General features: G+C 42.8%; 1 protein-coding gene across 1 annotated transcript in view; it reads right to left on the reverse strand.

Annotated features, from left to right (window-relative positions):
• Nucleotides 1-20,793, reverse strand: part of kiaa1109 (KIAA1109) — a 196,760-nt gene that overhangs the window by 100,801 nt on the left and 75,166 nt on the right. Inside the window, 9 exon segments of the mRNA XM_079528812.1 lie at nucleotides 8,961-9,122; nucleotides 9,947-10,196; nucleotides 11,064-11,212; nucleotides 11,562-11,736; nucleotides 13,226-13,321; nucleotides 14,896-15,048; nucleotides 16,598-16,748; nucleotides 20,204-20,304; nucleotides 20,306-20,356. Coding sequence (XP_079384938.1) covers nucleotides 8,961-9,122; nucleotides 9,947-10,196; nucleotides 11,064-11,212; nucleotides 11,562-11,736; nucleotides 13,226-13,321; nucleotides 14,896-15,048; nucleotides 16,598-16,748; nucleotides 20,204-20,304; nucleotides 20,306-20,356 — 1,288 coding nt within the window.

The raw sequence follows: 20,793 nt of genomic DNA on the forward strand, positions 1-20,793 counted from the left end.
CAACAGGCCCCGGAAATTAAGGCCCGGACCTGGGACGTCATCAAACCCTGTACAGTACACTCAAGAGAATGTCCCCGCTACCACCCTTAGATCTCCATATACTGTATGAAGCTGACCTGTTCTGACATTCCATGTGTTGATCTGACCTCATCAAACCCTGTACACTCAAGACATGCTCCTTACATGGCCAGTACAGAATTAATTCCATGTTGATCTGACCCCCCCCCCCATGCCAAAGTGCCAGCGCTCGCCCAGCAGTCTGCCGTCAACGAGGTGGAGGGGTGCACGTGATAACACATTGAAATGTGGAGATACAAGGTGTCCGCAGTGACAATATAAAACAATACAAGAGAGAGAAGGGATTCTATACTGGGAGTAATGCTGCACACAATCAAATTAACAAACTAATACATTAAATTTAGTCTGTGATTAAACAATCATTTATTTATTTTTTATTTTTTTCCAATGATACCGAAAATAATAAATCGACAAGCCCCCCAACCTATGTACCTTGTAGATCTGCTATGTTCGTGCTATGTTTTAAGCTAAGATGAGGTATTTTTGCCGAATGTTGCCAACAAGGAAACATTTTAGGAGCAGTTTAAATTGACAGAACTAGTGACCATCTGTTGAATTCTATTCTGTGTGTACAGGCCAATGAGGAACAATCTTATAGTGCAATTAACTATCAAAAGCAGAACACACACACCTCATCACCATTTTCCGACCGCGGTTGGGACGGACGGACGGACGGACGGACGGACGGACACGCACGCGCACACACACACACACACACACACACACACACACACACACACACACACACACACACACACACACACACACACACACACACACACACACACACACACACACACACACACACACACACACACACACACACACACACACACACACACACACCTTACTTCAAAACACAGACTAATGGAGTTACAATCAACTAACTTACTTCAACACAGACTAATGGAGTTACAATCAACTAACAACCAACTAACTAAGTTACTTCACCAACCAGCTGACTAGTTGACCAACACAGAACTATCATGTTCTGACCTGAATGTGGACTGCTAGCTGTTGACAGTGCTTGGTACTGGTACTGGTTGTCTGGACAGTCCACATATTCTGCATGATAAACCAACATGATGAACACATTTAATTAAATGCACTATTTGACACCAGGGCTGAAAGACCACCAGACACTAGCTTTCTTAGCGATGATATCGATTCCTGAGTTGAACATATTCAACCATCAATATGCAATATGTGGACGGAATGGTGATGGACATTTTCAAATATTTGTGCAGATTCATGAAGGGTGTATATTATTTGTGAACAATTTTCAACATGGAAACAATTATGACAATTATGAAAAAATAAATAAAGTGTGATTACTGTATCTCGAATAATGTGTGATTAGGTTATGGTGTAATTGTTGTGACGGTCCAGTGGCCGTTTGGACACACAAGCTGCAGGCCATCACCTCCTATGCCCTAGTCTAATAAATGGGTTAGAAGTGGAAACCCCCTCTAAACTACCTCCCCCTGGCCAGCTGGGGCGCCTGATGGAGGGGAAACGAACTGGTCGGAATAACGTGTTCCTTCCACGCGCTACGTCCGGCCTGGGAAACTCCCTCCCCCCTGACAGGTGAAAAGAAGCAGCTTGGACTCCTCATGCATAGAAGGAAGCATGAGGTCAGTCCGCTGCCCCCCCCCCCCAGGTTGGCAGAGGAAGTGTAGCGCCCAGGATAATTGACACTGGGTGAAAAAATGGGTTACAAAATTGTGGGATAAAGAAAAAAAAGTGAAACCCATGTGCAAATTGAAAGGAATACTACACCACCAAAATGACTTGTTTCTATCAGTTAAAGGAATACTACACCACCAAAATGACTTGTTTCTATCAGTTAAAGGAATACTACACCACCAAAATGACTTGTTTCTATCAGTTAAAGGAATACTACACCACCAAAATGACTTGTTTCTATCAGTTAAAGGAATACTACACCACCAAAATGACTGTTTCTATCAGTTAAAGGAATACTACACCACCAAAATGACTTGTTTCTATCAGTTAAATGAATACTACACCACCAAAATGACTTGTTTCTATCAGTTAAAGGAATACTACACCACCAAAATGACTTGTTTCTATCAGTTAAAGGAATACTACACCACCAAAATGACTTGTTTCTATCAGTTAAAGGAATACTACACCACCAAAATGACTTGTTTCTATCAGTTAAAGGAATACTACACCACCAAAATGACTTGTTTCTATCAGTTAAAGGAATACTACACCACCAAAATGACTTGTTTCTATCAGTTAAAGGAATACTACACCACCAAAATTACTTGTTTCTATCAGTTAAAGGAATACTACACCACCAAAATTACTTGTTTCTATCAGTTAAAGTAATACTACACCACCAAAATGACTCTATCAGTTAATCCACTTGTCGAAACCTTGAATACATGAAGAACTATAGCCGCCATTTGCAACACTAGATCTTTGTTAATGTGTTGAATCAAGAGTTGCAACAACTGTCATTGACAGCCCAATCATCCAAACAGAGAGAAGTGCAATCTGATTTTAAGATCCAGTTATAGGACCGAGTCTAAAAACACCTTCTAAATCCTGACCTCAGTTTTCAGAAAATGTAAAATATGTATTAAAAAATTACAAAAAAAAAATGTCATGCTGCTATATATATATACTGTCCATATCAACAAGAACCCAAAAATGGTTTCTGTCTCGAAGGGAAAAAACAACAAAGGGGGTTACTGCCCTAAATGGGTGAAATGGCATTAAACTCACCAGCATTGCAGCTGTACGGAAAGCTTGAATGATTCTCTTTCAATCTGCAAAGTGTTTGCTTAATAAAAATCCACCGTAGACATGTTATAAACTACGTTTTGCAAAAGAAAGAATAGGTCTGCACACCGTTTTGAAAGCTCTCCAAAAACTTTATTTACCAAGGCGGGGTAAAAACGTTTCGGCCTCTGTGGCCTTCGTCAGGTATATGCCTGATGAAGGAGCTTTCAAAACGGTGTGCAGACTTATTATGTATTTTGCCATCTGTTCTTTTTGTTCGAGCACCCGTTGAATTAGCCTGGGATGTGCGTGTACCTCCTGACCACATAAACTACATTCTGCTAAGAAATTACATGCAGGCTTTTTTTTATTTTTTAAGTGTTTGGAAGTGTTTGGAAGTGCTCGGCAGAAGTCAGTCAACAGTCCTGCGTACCACGTGTATTCACTATACTTTCTGTTTTTTTATTATTATTTATTCACTGTAAAGGAATACAACAAAAACAAACAATCTCCTTTCAAGCTTTCATGGGGTGAGTAGCTGTAGACAGAAGAACACGTCGCTTTGACTAGCAATGGCTTTGTTTCCTGATTCTGTTAGAAGTGTTTCACTTTATTTACCCAAGGAAAGTTGCTGAGCATGGATGCTCTTTTTTCAGCAATTACCTGCTTCACACGGACACAGAAACGCACAACACAGACTAATGGAGTTACAATCAACTAACAACCAACTAACTTACTTCAACACAGACTAATGGAGTTACAATCAACTAACAACCAACTAACTTACTTCAACACAGACTAATGGAGTTACAATCAACTAACTTACTTCAACACAGACTAATGGAGTTACAATCAACTAACTTACTTCAACACAGACTAATGGAGTTACAATCAACTAACTTACTTCAACACAGACTAATGGAGTTACAATCAACTAACAACCAACTAACTAAGTTATGTAATTCACAATCACCAACCAGCCGACTAGTTGACCAACAGTCAACTATAACCGACTAGTTGACCAACAATCAACTATAACTGACTTCAACACAGACTAATAAAGTTACAATCAACTATAACTGACTTCAACACAGACTAATGGAGTTACAATCAACTATAACTGACTTCAACACAGACTAATGGAGTTACAATCAACTAACTTACTTCAACACAGACTAATGGAGTTACAATCAACTATAACTGACTTCAACACAGACTAATGGAGTTACAATCAACTAACTTACTTCAACACAGACTAATTGAGTTACAATCAACTAACAACCAACTAAGTAAGTTACTTCACCAACCAGCTGACTAGTTGACCAACACAGAACTATCATGTTCTGACCTGAATGTGGACTGCTAGCTGTTGACAGTGCTTGGTACTGGTACTGGTTGTCTGGACAGTCCACATGCTCTGCATGATAAACCAACATTATGAACACATTTAAACAACATGCACTATTTGACACCAGGGCTGAGAGACCACCAGACACTAGCTTTCTTGGCGATGATATTGATTCCTGAGTTGAACATATTCAACCATCACTATGCAATATGTGGACAGAATGGTGATTACATTTTCACATATTTCGCAGATTCATGAAGGGTGTATATTATTTGTGAACAATTTTCAACATGGAAACGATTATGACAATTATGCAAAAAAAAAATAAGTGTGCAGACTTATTCTTTCTTTTGCAGTCTGTTAATTTTATTCGAGCACCCGTTGAATTAGCCTGGGATGTGCGTGCAGCTCCTGACCACATAAAATACATTTTGCTAAGAAATTACATGCAGGTTGTTTTTTGGGAGTTTGGAAGTGCTCGGCAGAAGTCAGTCAACAGTCCTGCGTACCACGTGTATTCACTATACTTTCTTCTGTTTTTTTGTATTATTTATTCACTGTAAAGGAATGCAACAAAAACAAACAAAGCGTCTCCTTTCAAGCCGTAATGAGGTGAGTAGCTGTAGTCATTTTGGGGGTGAAGTATGTATTAACCTTTACCACAAGAACACGTCGCTTTGACTAGCAATGGCTGTTACCTGATTCTGTTAGAAGTGTTTAACTTTATTTACCCAAGGAAAGTTGCTGAGCATGGATGCTCTTTTTTCAGCAATTACCTGCTTCACACAGAAACGCACAACACAGACTAATGGAGTTACAATCAACTAACAATCAACTATAACTGACTTCAACACAGACTAATAAAGTTACAATCAACTATAACTGACTTCAACACAGACTAATAAAGTTACAATCAACTATAACTGACTTCAACACAGACTAATGGAGTTACAATCAACTAACAATCAACTATAACTGACTTCAACACAGACTAATAAAGTTACAATCAACTATAACTGACTTCAACACAGACTAATGGAGTTACAATCAACTATAACTGACTTCAACACAGACTAATGGAGTTACAATCAACTAACTTACTTCAACACAGACTAATGGAGTTACAATCAACTATAACTGACTTCAACACAGACTAATGGAGTTACAATCAACTAACTTACTTCAACACAGACTAATTTAGTTACAATCAACTAACAACCAACTAACTAAGTTACTTCACCAACCAGCTGACTAGTTGACCAACACAGAACTATCATGTTCTGACCTGAATGTGGACTGCTAGCTGTTGGCAGTGCTTGGTACTGGTACTGGTTGTCTGGACAGTCCACATGCTCTGCATGATAAACCAACATGATGAACACATTTAAACAACATGCACTATTTGACACCAGGGCTGAGAGACCACCAGACACTAGCTTTCTTGGCGATGATATTGATTCCTGAGTTGAACATATTCAACCATCACTATGCAATATGTGGACAGAATGGTGATTACATTTTCACATATTTCGCAGATTCATGAAGGGTGTATATTATTTGTGAACAATTTTCAACATGGAAACGATTATGACAATTATGCAAAAAAAAATTAAGTGTGCAGACTTATTCTTTCTTTTGCAGTCTGTTAATTTTATTCGAGCACCCGTTGAATTAGCCTGGGATGTGCGTGTACCTCCTGACCACATAAAATACATTTTGCTAAGAAATTACATGCAGGTTTTTTTTGGGGAGTTTGGAAGTGCTCGGCAGAAGTCAGTCAACAGTCCTGCGTACCACGTGTATTCACTATACTTTCTTCTGTTTTTTTGTATTATTTATTCACTGTAATGGAATGCAACAAAAACAAACAAAGCGTCTCCTTTCAAGCCGTAATGAGGTGAGTAGCTGTAGTCATTTTGGGGGTGAAGTATGCATTAACCTTTACCACAAGAACACATCGCTTTGACTAGCAATGGCTTTGTTTCCTGATTCTGTTAGAAGTGTTTAACTTTATTTACCCAAGGAAAGTTGCTGAGCATGGATGCTCTTTTTTCAGCAATTACCTGCTTCACACAGAAACGCACAACACAGACTAATGGAGTTACAATCAACTAACAATCAACTATAACTGACTTCAACACAGACTAATAAAGTTACAATCAACTATAACTTACTTCAACACAGACTAATTGAGTTACAATCAACTAACAATCAACTATAACTGACTTCAACACAGACTAATAAAGTTACAATCAACTAACAATCAACTATAACTGACTTCAACACAGACTAATTGAGTTACAATCAACTAACAATCAACTATAACTGACTTCAACACAGACTAATTGAGTTACAATCAACTAACAATCAACTATAACTGACTTCAACACAGACTAATAAAGTTACAATCAACTAACTTACTTCAACACAGACTAATGGAGTTACAATCAACTAACTTACTTCAACACAGACTAATGGAGTTACAATCAACTAACTTACTTCAACACAGACTAATGGAGTTACAATCAACTAACAACCAACTAACTTACTTCACCAACCAGCTGACTAGTTGACCAACACAGAACTATCATGTTCTGACCTGAATGTGGACTGCTAGCTGTTGGCAGTGCTTGGTACTGGTACTGGTTGTCTGGACAGTCCACATACTCTGCATGATAAACCAACATTATGAACACATTTAAACAACATGCACTATTTGACACCAGGGCTGAGAGACCACCAGACACTAGCTTTCTTGGCGATGATATTGATTCCTGAGTTGAACATATTCAACCATCACTATACAATATGTGGACGGAATGGTGATGGACATTTTCACATATTTCGCAGATTCATGATTCATTGTTTACCTTTATTTACCCAAGGAAAGTTGCTGAGCATGGATGCTCTTTTTTCAGCAATTACCTGCTTCAAACGGACACAGAAACGCACAACACAGACTAATGGAGTTACAATCAACTAACTTACTTCAACACAGACTAATGGAGTTACAATCAACTAACTTACTTCAACACAGACTAATGGAGTTACAATCAACTAACTTACTTCAACACAGACTAATGGAGTTACAATCAACTAACTTACTTCAACACAGACTAATGGAGTTACAATCAACTAACTTACTTCAACACAGACTAATGGAGTTACAATCAACTAACAACCAACTAACTAAGTTATGTAATTCACAATCACCAACCAGCTGACTAGTTGACCAACACAGAACTATCATGTTCTGACCTGAATGTGGACTGCTAGCTGTTGGCAGTGCTTGGTACTGGTACTGGTACTGGTAGTCTGGACAGTCCACATGCTCTGCATGATAAACCAACATTATGAACACATTTAAACAACATGCACTATTTGACACCAGGGCTGAGAGACCACCAGACACTAGCTTTCTTGGCGATGATATTGATTCCTGAGTTGAACATATTCAACCATCACTATGCAATATGTGGACGGAATGGTGATGGACATTTTCACATATTTCGCAGATTCATGATTCATTGTTTACCTTTATTTACCCAAGGAAAGTTGCTGAGCATGGATGCTCTTTTTTCAGCAATTACCTGCTTCACACAGAAACGCACAACACAGACTAATGGAGTTACAATCAACTAACAACCAACTAACTACTGTAAGTTATGTAATTCACAATCACCAACCAGCCAACTAGTTGACCAACACAGAACTATCATGTTCTGACCTGAATGTGGACTGCTAGCTGTTGACAGTGCTTGGTACTGGTACTGGTACTGGTTGTCTGGACAGTCCACATGCTCTGACAAACCAACATTATGAACACATTTAAATAAACAACATGCACTATTTGACACCAGGGCTGAGAGACCACCAGACACTATTTGTCTTGGCGATGATATCGATTCCTGAGTTGAACATATTCAACCATCACTATGCACGGAGCCATCACTGTGGACGGAATGGTGATGACATGGTCACATATATCGCAGATTCATGAAAGGTGAACAATTTTCAACATGGAAACAATTATGCAAAAAAAGTGTGATTACTGTATTCACCCGCCACATAATGACATTTGACACAGTTCACAGATGCATGCATGGTGGTATATTATGTGTGAACGTCTTTCAACATTAGGATGACCATGCAAAAATATGTATATATACTCTATATATACGATTATGGGATTCATGTAATAATTGTGACAGGCCTTACAGGAGCCCAGGGCAGCATTTTAACACACTCAAACTGAAGGCCATCACCTTGCGTGCCCTCTAATTATTACATGAAATCTAGTTACCCCAATGTTTTGTTCTTTAGTGATTGGCACTTGAATATAGCTCGTATTAACCAAAAAACGCTGTCTGGGAACATAAACCAGAAACATACTTGTATAATTCAGATAGTATGAAAGTAAACCGGCTTGGATGTGTCGTGATCACAAAGTGGTTGTCCCCATTTCAGATATGATTATTTTTCTTTTGTTTTGTTTGTTTGTTTGTTTGTTTTTTTGGGGGGGGGGTACAGTAGTATTTACCGGTCTGCAGACAGTTGGGCCTCGGTACTTTGTGTCCTTGCAGGTGATTATTTTTCTAAGTGCTGGAGTTTGGAAGTGCTCGTTAAGATATCACTCAACTGCCACCTGTTTTGAATTAGCACATAATGCAAGAGGCAGCGGGACAATTGCTTTACTGAAAACGAGTGCTTCCAAACTCTGATGGAAACATGGCCGCCGCGGTCTTGCAAATGTGCAATGGGTGCCTGCTGTTGCATTTACCTGTCTGCAGACTGTTGTGCTGGGAGCGGTGCACGGGGGAGTCCTGGGTGGCGGTCCGGTTGCCCACGGCGTGAGACATCCAGTTGTAGAAGCTGACCGACGAGGGTCCCGACACGCCCAGCAGGGGGTGCTCTGTCAGCATGTCGGTCCCCAGGCTGTTCCCTATATGAGGGCCACAAAAGGAGCAGAAGCAGGTTCGGTTAGAACTGCTGGAATTACTTTCCGGCTGAGGTACTGTATAGAGCGTCGCAGTCCCGCCCCCTACCATGGACCAGGAAATGAAACCCAATTTTCCCATAGACATTTCATAAAGTATTTATTTAAAGACGGTTACGCCGCGGACAAAGCCAACTCGAGTCGTGACAACTCATGACAACACAAACAATATTTTGGACCAAACAAATAATTACAAAGAAGAAAAACAACAAAATAAGTGTTGTAACCTGCCGTTTTTTTCTTCTTTCTAATTATTTTTTCGGCCCCAAAAATTGTGTTTGTTGTCATGAGTTGTCACGACTCGAGTTGGCTTTGTCCGCGGCGTAAACGTCTTTAAATAAATACTTTCTGAAATGTCTATGAGGAAAATGAACGGAGAATCATTTCCTGGTCCAGGGTAGGAGGCGGGACTGCGACGCTCTATAGGACTAGGTTGTTATAGGTTTGCTTTTTTCGTTTGCTTTTTTTTTAACCCATTTAGACATGAGGACGATTCTTCTAAATCCTGACAGTTTTCTGAAAACCCTATGTTTCTATGTCAGTCGTTCTCAAACATTTCCATGTCAAGGACCCCCAAAATTGTATGTATTTGGCCGCCGACCCCCATCTCTAAATATGTTGTTCCAGGGACCCCTCCCAGAAGCAAAGATTTGAGTTAAAAATGTTCGCTGTGAAAGAATATATATTCAAAGAGCGCCACATTTTCACGATTTCTCAAAAATAGCAGACCTACAAGCTCGTAGCGCGCCACTCTTTTTCGGGGTGGGTACCTGTGCGAGTCAGAGAGGTGCTCTTTGCCACGGTGGAGGCGGGGGGCTCGTTGTTGTTGTTCCTCTGGGGGGCGCTGCTGTCCAGCAGGCTGCGCAGGCTGCCCGTCAGGTTGCTGAGGAGGCTCTCTTTGCGCGGGCTGTCCTTGGCGCCGGGGGGCGCGCCCGCTCGGCCTCCCCCCCCGACGTGGGCTGGGGAGTCGGCGGCCGTGTCCCCGCTGGTGTAACTCAGCGACTGGTACGGATGAGAGCCCTTGAGGAGAAGAAGAGAAGAGACAAGCCGTTAATCCATTCAGGCCTGACGTCGATTTTTTTTTCTAAATCATGACAATTTTCTGAAAGATTTGAGGCACATTTTAACGATTTTTCAAAAATAGCAGACCTACAAGTTCATAGTGCGCCACTCGGTGGCGCGCTATGAGCTTGTAGATCTGCTATTTTTCAATAGCTAAATTATAACATAATGTTTAAAACACCAAAAGGGGTTCCCGCTCAAAATGGGTTAATGTGACCGGATTTCACTGACGCCATTTGGATTTCTTAAAATTTTCGTTTTTTTCTTTACTTTTCATGTCATGTTGGATAAGCAGTTTGACCCCACCAGGGGTTCTCAACGTTTTTTTTGGCTGGGGACCCCCGGAAATGCTTTGGCCATGTCTCGTGACCCCCTATGGGGGGGTCTATGCATGAGGAGTCCAAGCTGCTTCTTTTCACCTGACAGGGGGGAATTTCCCCGGCCGGACGTAGCGCGTGGAAGGAACGCGTTATTCCGACCAGTTCCTTTCCCCTCCATCAGGTTGGCAAAGGGGAGGTAGTTTAGAGACCAGGATTACTGCATGTTTTTTGTGAGGGTACCTCACAAAAAGGTGAGGGCCCTTTCGCCAACCCCGCCTCGGGTATGGGCACTGATGACATGGAGGAGGGAACACGCCCCCCAGCGCCGACCAGCGGGGATCGAACCCAGGACCTTCTAGCTGTGAGGCGACAGCACTACCGACTGTGCCACCGTGCCCCCCGGATTGGCTATGTTTTGCCAAAATGTTCACACCAGAACAAAGACTCTGTTTGGTGCAAGCGGCTAAGAAGTGCCAGCAGCAGAAGGTGGAACGGGCGCTGGTACCTTTATTTTCAGGGCGTACTCGCTGTGCGTGTGGGACTTGGATAGTTTCCTCATGATCTCCACACCGCTCACAGGGCCCGTGTTGGCTTCTTTGGGTGGAGGTCGACTGCAGGCTCCCTCCAGTAGCATGGTATGCTCACTCACTGTGGCTGCATACAAAGAACACAACACTCCGTTAGACACAACCCACGGCCACGCTCACCAACATTTGTGGCTTACAATTTAGGCATTTGGCAGACGCTCTTGATCCTCACAGTAAGCAAGAACAAAAACATGAATCATACGTTAGCTAAGAACCTAACAGTGGAATATCTATGAAAATAAAACTATATTTATACACTATAGAGTGCTATGTCTACATAAAATGCTATACGTTTAGCCTTTGAATTTGCCTGCAAGGCCGTCCAAGGCTAATGCAACCAGAAATTGCACTCGAGTGAAATGTACTCGCTTGCCTTCCACCAAACTGTCAGCCCCCACACACACACACACACACACCTGCGTCGAACTCGAACTCTGCGCCGTCGGCGCTGGTGTCGCTGTGCATGGCGGCTCCGTTGTCCAGGCCCATCATGAACACCTCGGCCAGGCTCTGCTGCTGCTGCTCAGGCTGCGCGGGGGGAGACTCCTCCTTGGGCCTGGGCAGCTGGTTGGGCCTCAGCAGGCCGATGGCCTTGAAGAAGGGCATTCACTTCTAGTCATTTTTTGAGTGGTGCAAACCACTCCAACAACCAGCTTTGTATGAATGTGTCTATGTATGTGTGTACCTGTACGTGTGTGTACCTGTACGTGGGACCCAATACAATGAGCATGGTTACTATGGTCACTGACATTACGTCAGACCACAGCTGATCAGGCTATATAAGACCTTGCACCACTCAGTTCACACGGGTGTGATTTTTTACTAGTTGACTAGTTGCCTAGTCGACTAGTCGTTTAAGCCATTTAGGCCTGACGTCGACATTTTAAAAAAAAAAGACAGTTTTCTGAAAAACCTATGTTTCTATATCAGTGGTGCTCAATATTTAATGTCAAGGACCCCATACATGATATGTAATTGGCCACTGACCCCCATTTGAAAATATGTTCTTCCAGGAACCCCTCCTCCTATGAGCTTGTAGATCTGCTATTTTTCAATAGTAGTCCAGTAATAATGTAATTTGACCTCTAACTAATTGCAAAAAAAAAAAACTCAACTGATTTAGCATCTTCAATATATCCTGAATAACAGAAAAAAAGTTGCCTGGAATTGTCTGAGGGGAAAGTGTTGAAAATGGCCTGTACAGTATGGCCACCATTGACATCCTATTATAAGGCAATATTTTCTAAATTTCCTTATGCTTTAAGTAGCATGTGACATATCAAACTAGGGGGTTTTCATGATGCTGAATCCACCATTCCAATCATTAGTTTTGCATAAAAACACTCATTGGGCTAAATTTGGCCATAGCAACTTGCCAAAATGTGATGATGTCAGCCAGGCCATTTTCAACACTTTCCCCTCAAACAATTCCAGGCAACTTTTTTTCTGTTATTGAAGATATATTGAAGATACAAAATCAGCTGAGATCGTTTTTTTTGCAATTAGTTAGAGGTTGATCCTGTATTTTCCATAGATGTCCTGTACTATAGCTAAAGTATAACATAATGCTTAAAACACCAAAAGGGGTTCCCGCCCAGAATGGGTTAACTACCAATAGAGGGTATGCGCGTGACATTATCATCAAACACGGAAGTTATGCAGGAATGCGTACTGGCAAAAAAACTATACTTTCTGGCCTTGACAGCCCATGCATCCAAACAGAAAAGTCCTATCCGATTGCATTAAACAACATAAAACAATGTTAAACTCACTTTAAACTGTTGCTTTGCCACTCGATGAGCCATTCACTTTAAGCATGCGCATACCCTCCATTATGTAAAACATTTTGTTATTTTGTTTTATTTTTTTGGAAATAAATAGTTGTACATTTAAAAACTGTGTACGTTGGTGACTATAACTATAATCTACCTGAACTTGAGGCCTACAAAATCGAGAACACTTTTTTTAGTGGATTGTTTCCGGGTCGTGGGTTTCCGAGTAAAAGCGGACATGTCTTTCCGGCACCCCAGAGCTCCTATTTTGAAGGACTTCCGGCACTGATTGTGTTTTAATGCCCTACCTTGAAGCCCTGCGTCACCACGATGAACTTCATCCACTGGCGGGCCAGAGCAACCAGGCCTTTCTTCAGGGTCACCAGAGCTGGGAGGCCATCGTTCTGAGAGAGAGAGAGAGAGAGAGAGAGAGAGAGAGAGAGAGAGAGAGAGAGAGAGAGAGAGAGTAACCAACAGAGGATGGGCAGTAGTTTTTAAAAACACATGTATTTTCTGTATTTTAACCCATTTAGACCTGAGGACGATTCTACAAATGCCTTCTAAATCCTGACAGTTTTCTGAAAAACCTCTGTTTCTACATGTGTCAGTGGTTCTCAAACTATTTCATGTCAAGGACCCCGAAAATATGTATTTTGCCGCGGACCCCCCCCCCCCATCTGAAAATATGTTGTTCCAGGGACCCTCCAGAAGCAAATATTTGAGTTGAAAACGTTCACTCTGAAAGTATATATTTTCAAAGGTTTGTGCCACATTTTTCATGATTTTTCAAAAATAGCAGACCTACAAGCTTGTGGATCTGCTATTTGTCAACAGCTAAAGCATAACATAATGCTTAAAACACCAAAAGGTGTTCCCGCCCAGAATGGGTTCAAATACAGAAAATACGCATTTCCTGTATTTTAAACTACAGAAAATACTGCCCATCTCTGAGTGTGACCAGTGGTAGGGAAAAACAAGTACTGTATGTAATGTATGTATGTAATGTGGAACTGCTCCGTTTTGGAATTCAAAATGCACTTGAGCAAAGGCACAGAAGTATTGGCTTCGAAATGTACGTAAAGTACCAAAAGTAAAAGTATTTATTGTGCAGAATGTCCCATTTCAAGTTTCCAAAATGTATAAACATCTTTTGAAAACGGCAGATATATACTGTACAAGCTCACAATTTGTCGCATCGGGACCCTCAAACTGTCTGCTAAAGTAACTAACTCCACCACCTCTCCCCCACTCATGGAAGTAATAGACAATATATAAAGTCACGACACCAACTTTGATGAGGCGGTATTGCTTTGTTTTCTAAATATATACGGTTTCCTTCATTTCCTGAAAAATGAACATGGAGTTAGGTGGTTTCTTAACCCATTTTGCACGGGAACCCCTTTATGCTTTAGCTATTGAAAAATAGCAGATCTACAAGCTCATAGCGTGGCACAGAGTGATTTTGTTTTGAAAAATCGCAAAAATGTGAAGGAAAATCTTTGAATATATATTCTTTCAGAGCGTTTTAAACTCAAATCTTTGCTTCTGGGGGGTTCCCTGGAACAACATATTTTCAGATGGGGGGGGGGTCGGCGGCCAATTACATATAATTCTGGGGGTCCTTGACATGAAAATGTTTGAGCACCACTGACATAGAAACATGGGTTTTTTCAGAAAACTGTCAGGATTTAGAAGACATTCTGTAGAATCGAACTTAGGTCTAAATGGGTTAACCCATTTCGGGCGGGAACCCCTTTTGGTGTTATTTGGATGTTACAATTTAGCTATTGAAAAATAGCAGATCTACAAGCTCATAGCGCGCCACCGAGTGGCGCGCTATGAGCTTGTAGGTCTGCTATTTTTGAAAAATCGTGAAAATATTTATATCAGAAAACTGGAGGATTTAGCAGATTATTTTTTAATGTTGAGGCCAGGCCTAAATGGGTTGATATAAAGAGATGACGTCCTGATACAGTACCATGGTGGCTTCCTCTATGACAGAGTAGTCGGCCTGCTGCAGGTAGCGATGCAGGATGTTGCACAGCATGCAGGAAGGGTTCTCGTGGAGGTAGCGCGCTCGCTTGGTCACGCGGTTGTACTTGCTCCGGATGGGAATGTGGATGCTCTTTTTCTGTTTGGAAGAAGAAGCAGAAAGAAGAAAGAAGAAAGACGACACGCGTCGTAATTGCCGTGATGGGGTTTTTTTGCATTGAATTTTTTTGCATGAATTGCATTTTCATAACGCTTTTCCAAGTGCTCAAAGCGCTTTACAGTGGTTCATTCATTCATACATTGGGAGGCGAAGCGGCGAACGGTCGACGCCAGTGTCCTCACTTCCCACATTCACACACCATTGGAGGCAATGTAGGGTTCAGTACTTCAGTGTCTTGCCCAAGGACACTTCGACATGAAGCCGGGATTCGACCCAGGGATCATTGGACGACCTGCTCTACCCTCCTGAGCCACAGCCGCCCTAAATAGCTTGCATAATATAACAGAATGTACGGATTTGAGTGCGAGTGTGCAAGGCCAAAGGTATTCATTCGAGTCCAGACCATAGTACTGCAACTTCATGATTGACGTTAATGAATTCATGAATTAATTGACGTAATTCATGAAGTTAGTCGTAGATTAGCTGTACAAAAGATGTCGATCGACTCTAGAGTGGAGTGGCTATTGTTAGCTGGGGCGACTGTGGCTCAAGAGGTAGAGCAGGTCGTCCAATGATCCATGGGTCGGCGGTTCGAATCCCGGCTCCTCCTGTCTACATGTCGAAGTGTCCTTGGGCAAGACACTGAACCCCAAATTGCTCCCGATGTGCTGGTTGGTACCTTGCATGGCTTCCGCTGCAATCGGTGTATGAATGTGTGTGTGAATGGGTGAATGTAATGCACAATCTATGTGAAGCGCCTTGGATAAAGGCGCTATATAAATGCACCATTTACCATTTAAGCTGCTACACACACATTCACAACAACAACATCCGGTCCGTCTGTAAAAGTGATCCGTGTTTAATAAATCGACTGGGCGCTATAATGTAGGATAAGGAAGGATTAAATAACCCCGGGCAATTAAGGTGTTAATTGGTCAATCCCTCAAATTCACAACGTGTCGCGTCACGACACGCCGTGAACTGAAGTACGACGGCATAGCATTTCCACTTCATGGCATGTGCGGTGTTGTTTTCGTCGACCAATACTATGGCGAAAAATGTTCGTCGACTACCTTTTTTCACTGACGAAAACGACATAAAAACTAAGCCATGATGACTAAAACTATGACTAAATATACTGACAGTTTCGTCAACAAATAAAAACTACACTAAAATGTTAGGAAGGGGACTAGTGGACAAAAGATCCAGTATAAGTCATTTTACACTTGGTTGCATGCTGAAAATAGCAGATCTACAAGCTCCACAACGGGCCGCGCGTTGTGAGCTTGTAGATCTGCGATTTTCAGCAAGTGTATAAACAGTCATTACGACGGCATCAAGGCCCGCCAAAATACATTTTAGTCGACTAAAATATTCTGATATTTAGTCGACTAAAACTAAAACATTCCAGGTGACTAAATGAAAACTATTGAAGAGACTAATTGACTAAAACTAAAATAAAAAATGTGCTGCCAAAAGAGAGAGTTGTCACGGCATGCGCGTAGTTAGTGGTTGATGCATTGCTGACCTCGAGGGCTTCGGTCATGATGCAGCCCATGACGGCACACACGCGCAGGGTTCCCTCCATGTCCAGTTTCCTCAGGGAAGACTTGAGCTGGTCGATGGGGACCAGCCAGGCTCCGATGGCAGGGGTGGCTGTACTCAACAGGTTCAGCTGCCTGGTAAGAGACACCGTCACAAATTCACAATACATTCATTCACCATTTTTTTTATTTTATATAATAATATATTATCGTTTATTTTATTAACCCATTTAGACCTGAGGACGATTCTACAAATACCTTCTAAATCCTGATAGTTTTCTGGAAAAACCTCATGTTTTCTATGTCAATCGTTCTAAAACATTTCCATGTCGAGGACCCCCAAAAATATATGTGTTTGGCTGCCGATCCCCCTCCCCCTACCCCCCCATCTGAAAATATGTTGTTCCAACTTCCAGGGACCCCCCACCCAGAAGCAAAGATTTGAGTTCAAAACGTTTCCTCCGAAAGAATATATATTCAAAGATTTGCACCACATTTTCACGATTTTTAAAAAATAGCAGATATACAAGCTCGTAGCGCGGCACCGAGTGCTGCACTACGAGCTTGTAGATCTGCTATTTTTCAATAGCTAAAGTACATAATGCTTAAAACATTATGGGTTCCCGCCCAGAATGGGTTAAAACAAAAAAAATTAATAAAAATAAAATAATAATAATTGAAGCAAGGCCCCCCTCACACATAAGGACAGTATCATTCACCAGAACCAAAGACGGGTGTCTTAACACATTTTGTGCCCAAGACGTCTGTGGACGTCCTGGGTATTACCGCACGTGCATAGCCCAAGACGTCTGTGGACGTCTTTGAAAAAAAAATATATATATATATATATATATATATATTTTTTTAATCGCAGTTTTGCGTGGGCTCTGTAATTATGAAAAAAATCATTAACATGGTGAAACACATCTTGATGACATCATCAAGATGTGTTTCACCATGTTAATGATTTCTTTCAGACCTCTAGTTCTAGGAAACACAGAATGGGGGGACTTTTTTTTTATTTCCACACAACAGCTCTAAGGTATATTAATGACATAGTAAAATGTTGAAAATGAGTGGAATGCCCCTTTAAGTGGTAGTTAGTGACGTGGTAGCCGTGGAAACCCAGACGTTTTTATTTCCAGGGAGGGAAAAAAAAAGTCTGGGACCGAGACCACTTCAATTCGGCATAGAGTGGAGCAAACATCGCTCACTCTCTGCTGATTTCTGATCGTCTGCACCTTTGTTAAAATTGACGCACACCTGTACACACACACACACACACACACACACACACACACACACAATCCTCTCTCTCTCTGTCGCTCTAATTAATTAGTCTCATGTCGTGCAGCTGCGTCTAGATTCTCCCGGCGGATCCTGCCGGGAGCTGTCTATGCCATAGAAAGCATAGGTGGACCCCAGGCTAGTGACATGGTAGTTTGGCGGTGTTCCACCTACGTGGAGATGCCCTGGGAGGCAGAGCGGACGTTGGTGGTTAACCGTTTCCCTAGCGCATCCTCAATGATATCAGGCGAAAGAAGAATATTCTGAATTTTTTCCTTTTTTTTATTTTTTAATGAGACTCTCAGGCACCCGTCGCTTCGCTCTGCCTTCATATTAGCTTACCGTTCGATTAGCTGTAAGAATGCCTCGTCTCTCCTAATCCAGGGCGCTCTCCGTAGTTTTGATCTGATGGATATACTACGTGCTTCATTTCTGACTTCAACATGCCTCTCGTTCAAAATATGAATGCTTTGGAGCTTCTAGCGATATAATAGACTCGAGACCAAGGTAAGCTAACAAAATATATCTCCGGTTTTCTTCCGGATTGTTTCCAGGGTGGGGGTGGGGGGTGGGGGGGGGCTTCAGAGTAAAAGCCGTCTTTCCGGCACCCCAGAGCTCCTATTTTGAAGGCATCCCGGCACCGATTGTGTTAACCCATTTTGACCTGAGATCAGATTCTAAAAATGTCTTCTACATCCTGACAGTTTTCTGAAAACTCGTTCAGCTTGTAGATCTGCTATTTTTCAATAGCTAAAGCTAACACCAAAAGGGGTTCCCGCCCAAAATGGGTTAAGTGGTAGTTGAGTGTACCTGGAGATGCCCTGTGAGGCAGAGCGGACGTTGGTGGTTAAGTGGTATAGTTTAGTGTACCTGGAGATGCCCTGGGAGGCAGAGCGGACGTTGGTGGTTAAGTGGTATAGTTGAGTGTACCTGGAGATGCCCTGGGAGGCAGAGCGGACGTTGGTGGTTAAGTGGTATAGTTGAGTGTACCTGGAGATGCCCTGGGAGGCAGAGCGGACGTTGGTGGTTAAGTGGTATAGTTGAGTGTACCTGGAGATGCCCTGTGAGGCAGAGCGGACGTTGGTGGTTAAGTGGTATAGTTTAGTGTACCTGGAGATGCCCTGTGAGGCAGAGTGGACGTTGGTGGTTAAGTGGTATAGTTTGGTGTACCTGGAGATGCCCTGTGAGGCAGAGCGGACGTTGGTGGTTAAGTGGTACAGTTTGGTGTACCTGGAGATGCCCTGGGAGGCAGAGCGGACGTTGGTGGTTAAGTGGTACAGTTTAGTGTACCTGGAGATGCCCTGGGAGGCAGAGCGGACGTTGGTGGTTAAGTGGTATAGTTTAGTGTACCTGGAGATGCCCTGGGAGGCTTGGTGGTTAAGTGGTATAGTTTAGTGTACCTGGAGATGCCCTGGGAGGCAGAGCGGACGTTTGGTGGTTAAGTGGTATAGTTTAGTGTACCTGGAGATGCCCTGGGAGGCAGAGCGGACGTTGGTGGTTAAGTGGTATAGTTTAGTGTACCTGGAGATGCCCTGGGAGGCAGAGCGGACGTTGGTGGTTAAGTGGTATAGTTTAGTGTACCTGGAGATGCCCTGGGAGGCAGAGCGGACGTTTGGTGGTTAAGTGGTATAGTTTAGTGTACCTGGAGATGCCCTGGAGGCAGAGCGGACGTTGGTGGTTAAGTGGTATAGTTTAGTGTACCTGGAGATGCCCTGGGAGGCAGAGCGGACGTTGGTGGTTAAGTGGTATAGTTTCGTGTACCTGGAGATGCCCTGGGAGGCAGAGCGGACGTTGGTGGTTAAGTGGTATAGTTTAGTGTACCTGGAGATTGCCCTGGGAGGCAGAGCGACGTTGGTGGTTAAGTGGTATAGTTGAGTGTACCTGGAGATGCCCTGGGAGGCAGAGCGGACGTTGGTGGTTAAGTGGTATAGTTAGTGTACCTGGAGATGCCCTGGGAGGCAGAGCGGACGTTGGTGGTTAAGTGGTATAGTTGAGTGTACCTGGAGATGCCCTGGGAGGCAGAGCGGACGTTGGTGGTTAAGTGGTATAGTTTCGTGTACCTGGAGATGCCCTGGGAGGCAGAGCGGACGTTGGTGGTTAAGTGGTATAGTTGAGTGTACCTGGAGATGCCCTGGGAGGCAGATGCGGACGTTGGTGGTTAAGTGGTATAGTTTCGTGTACCTGGAGATGCCCTGGGAGGCAGAGCGGACGTTGGTGTGGTTAAGTGGTATAGTTTAGTGTACCTGGAGATGCCCTGGGAGGCAGAGCGGACGTTGGTGGTTAAGTGGTATAGTTTAGTGTACCTGGAGATGCCCTGGGAGGCAGAGCGGACGTTGGTGGGGGCAGCGAAGCTGAACCAGATCTCGCGGATGGTCAGCTTCATGCTGCTGGAGTCTGGAGGCGGCTGGCATCAGGGGGAGGTCCTTCTTCAGTTCGTCCGACTCCACCCCCTCATCCTGGACAAAATGCACACATACAAACATGCACGCATTGACCTGAAGTTAATGGCAGGGTGGCAACTGGCCGCAATTTTTTTGCCATCGACAGCCATACATCCAAAAAAAAGTCATGATCCGATTGTAATAAACAACGTCAAGCTCACCAGCTGTATACGGAAAAAGCTTGAATAATTGATCTTGTTCTATTTGCAAAGTGTTTGTTTCATACACATCCACCGTAGACATGTTGTGAGCTACTGCAGACATTGTTCTAAGTCAGGGGTGGGCAACTGGCGGCCCGGGGGCCACATGCGGCCCCCACCTTCACTTAATGTGGCCCTCAAGGTAATGTCAGAATACTGATTATAATATTGGTTTCAGCTGTTTACAATTCCACAACATGCAAACATGACCCGCTTTAATTACTTAGTCTAAATTAGTAGCTCATTGCTCAA

The sequence above is a fragment of the Electrona antarctica genome (genome assembly GCF_951216825.1).
Source record: "Electrona antarctica genome assembly, chromosome: 18".
NCBI lineage: Eukaryota > Metazoa > Chordata > Actinopteri > Myctophiformes > Myctophidae > Electrona > Electrona antarctica.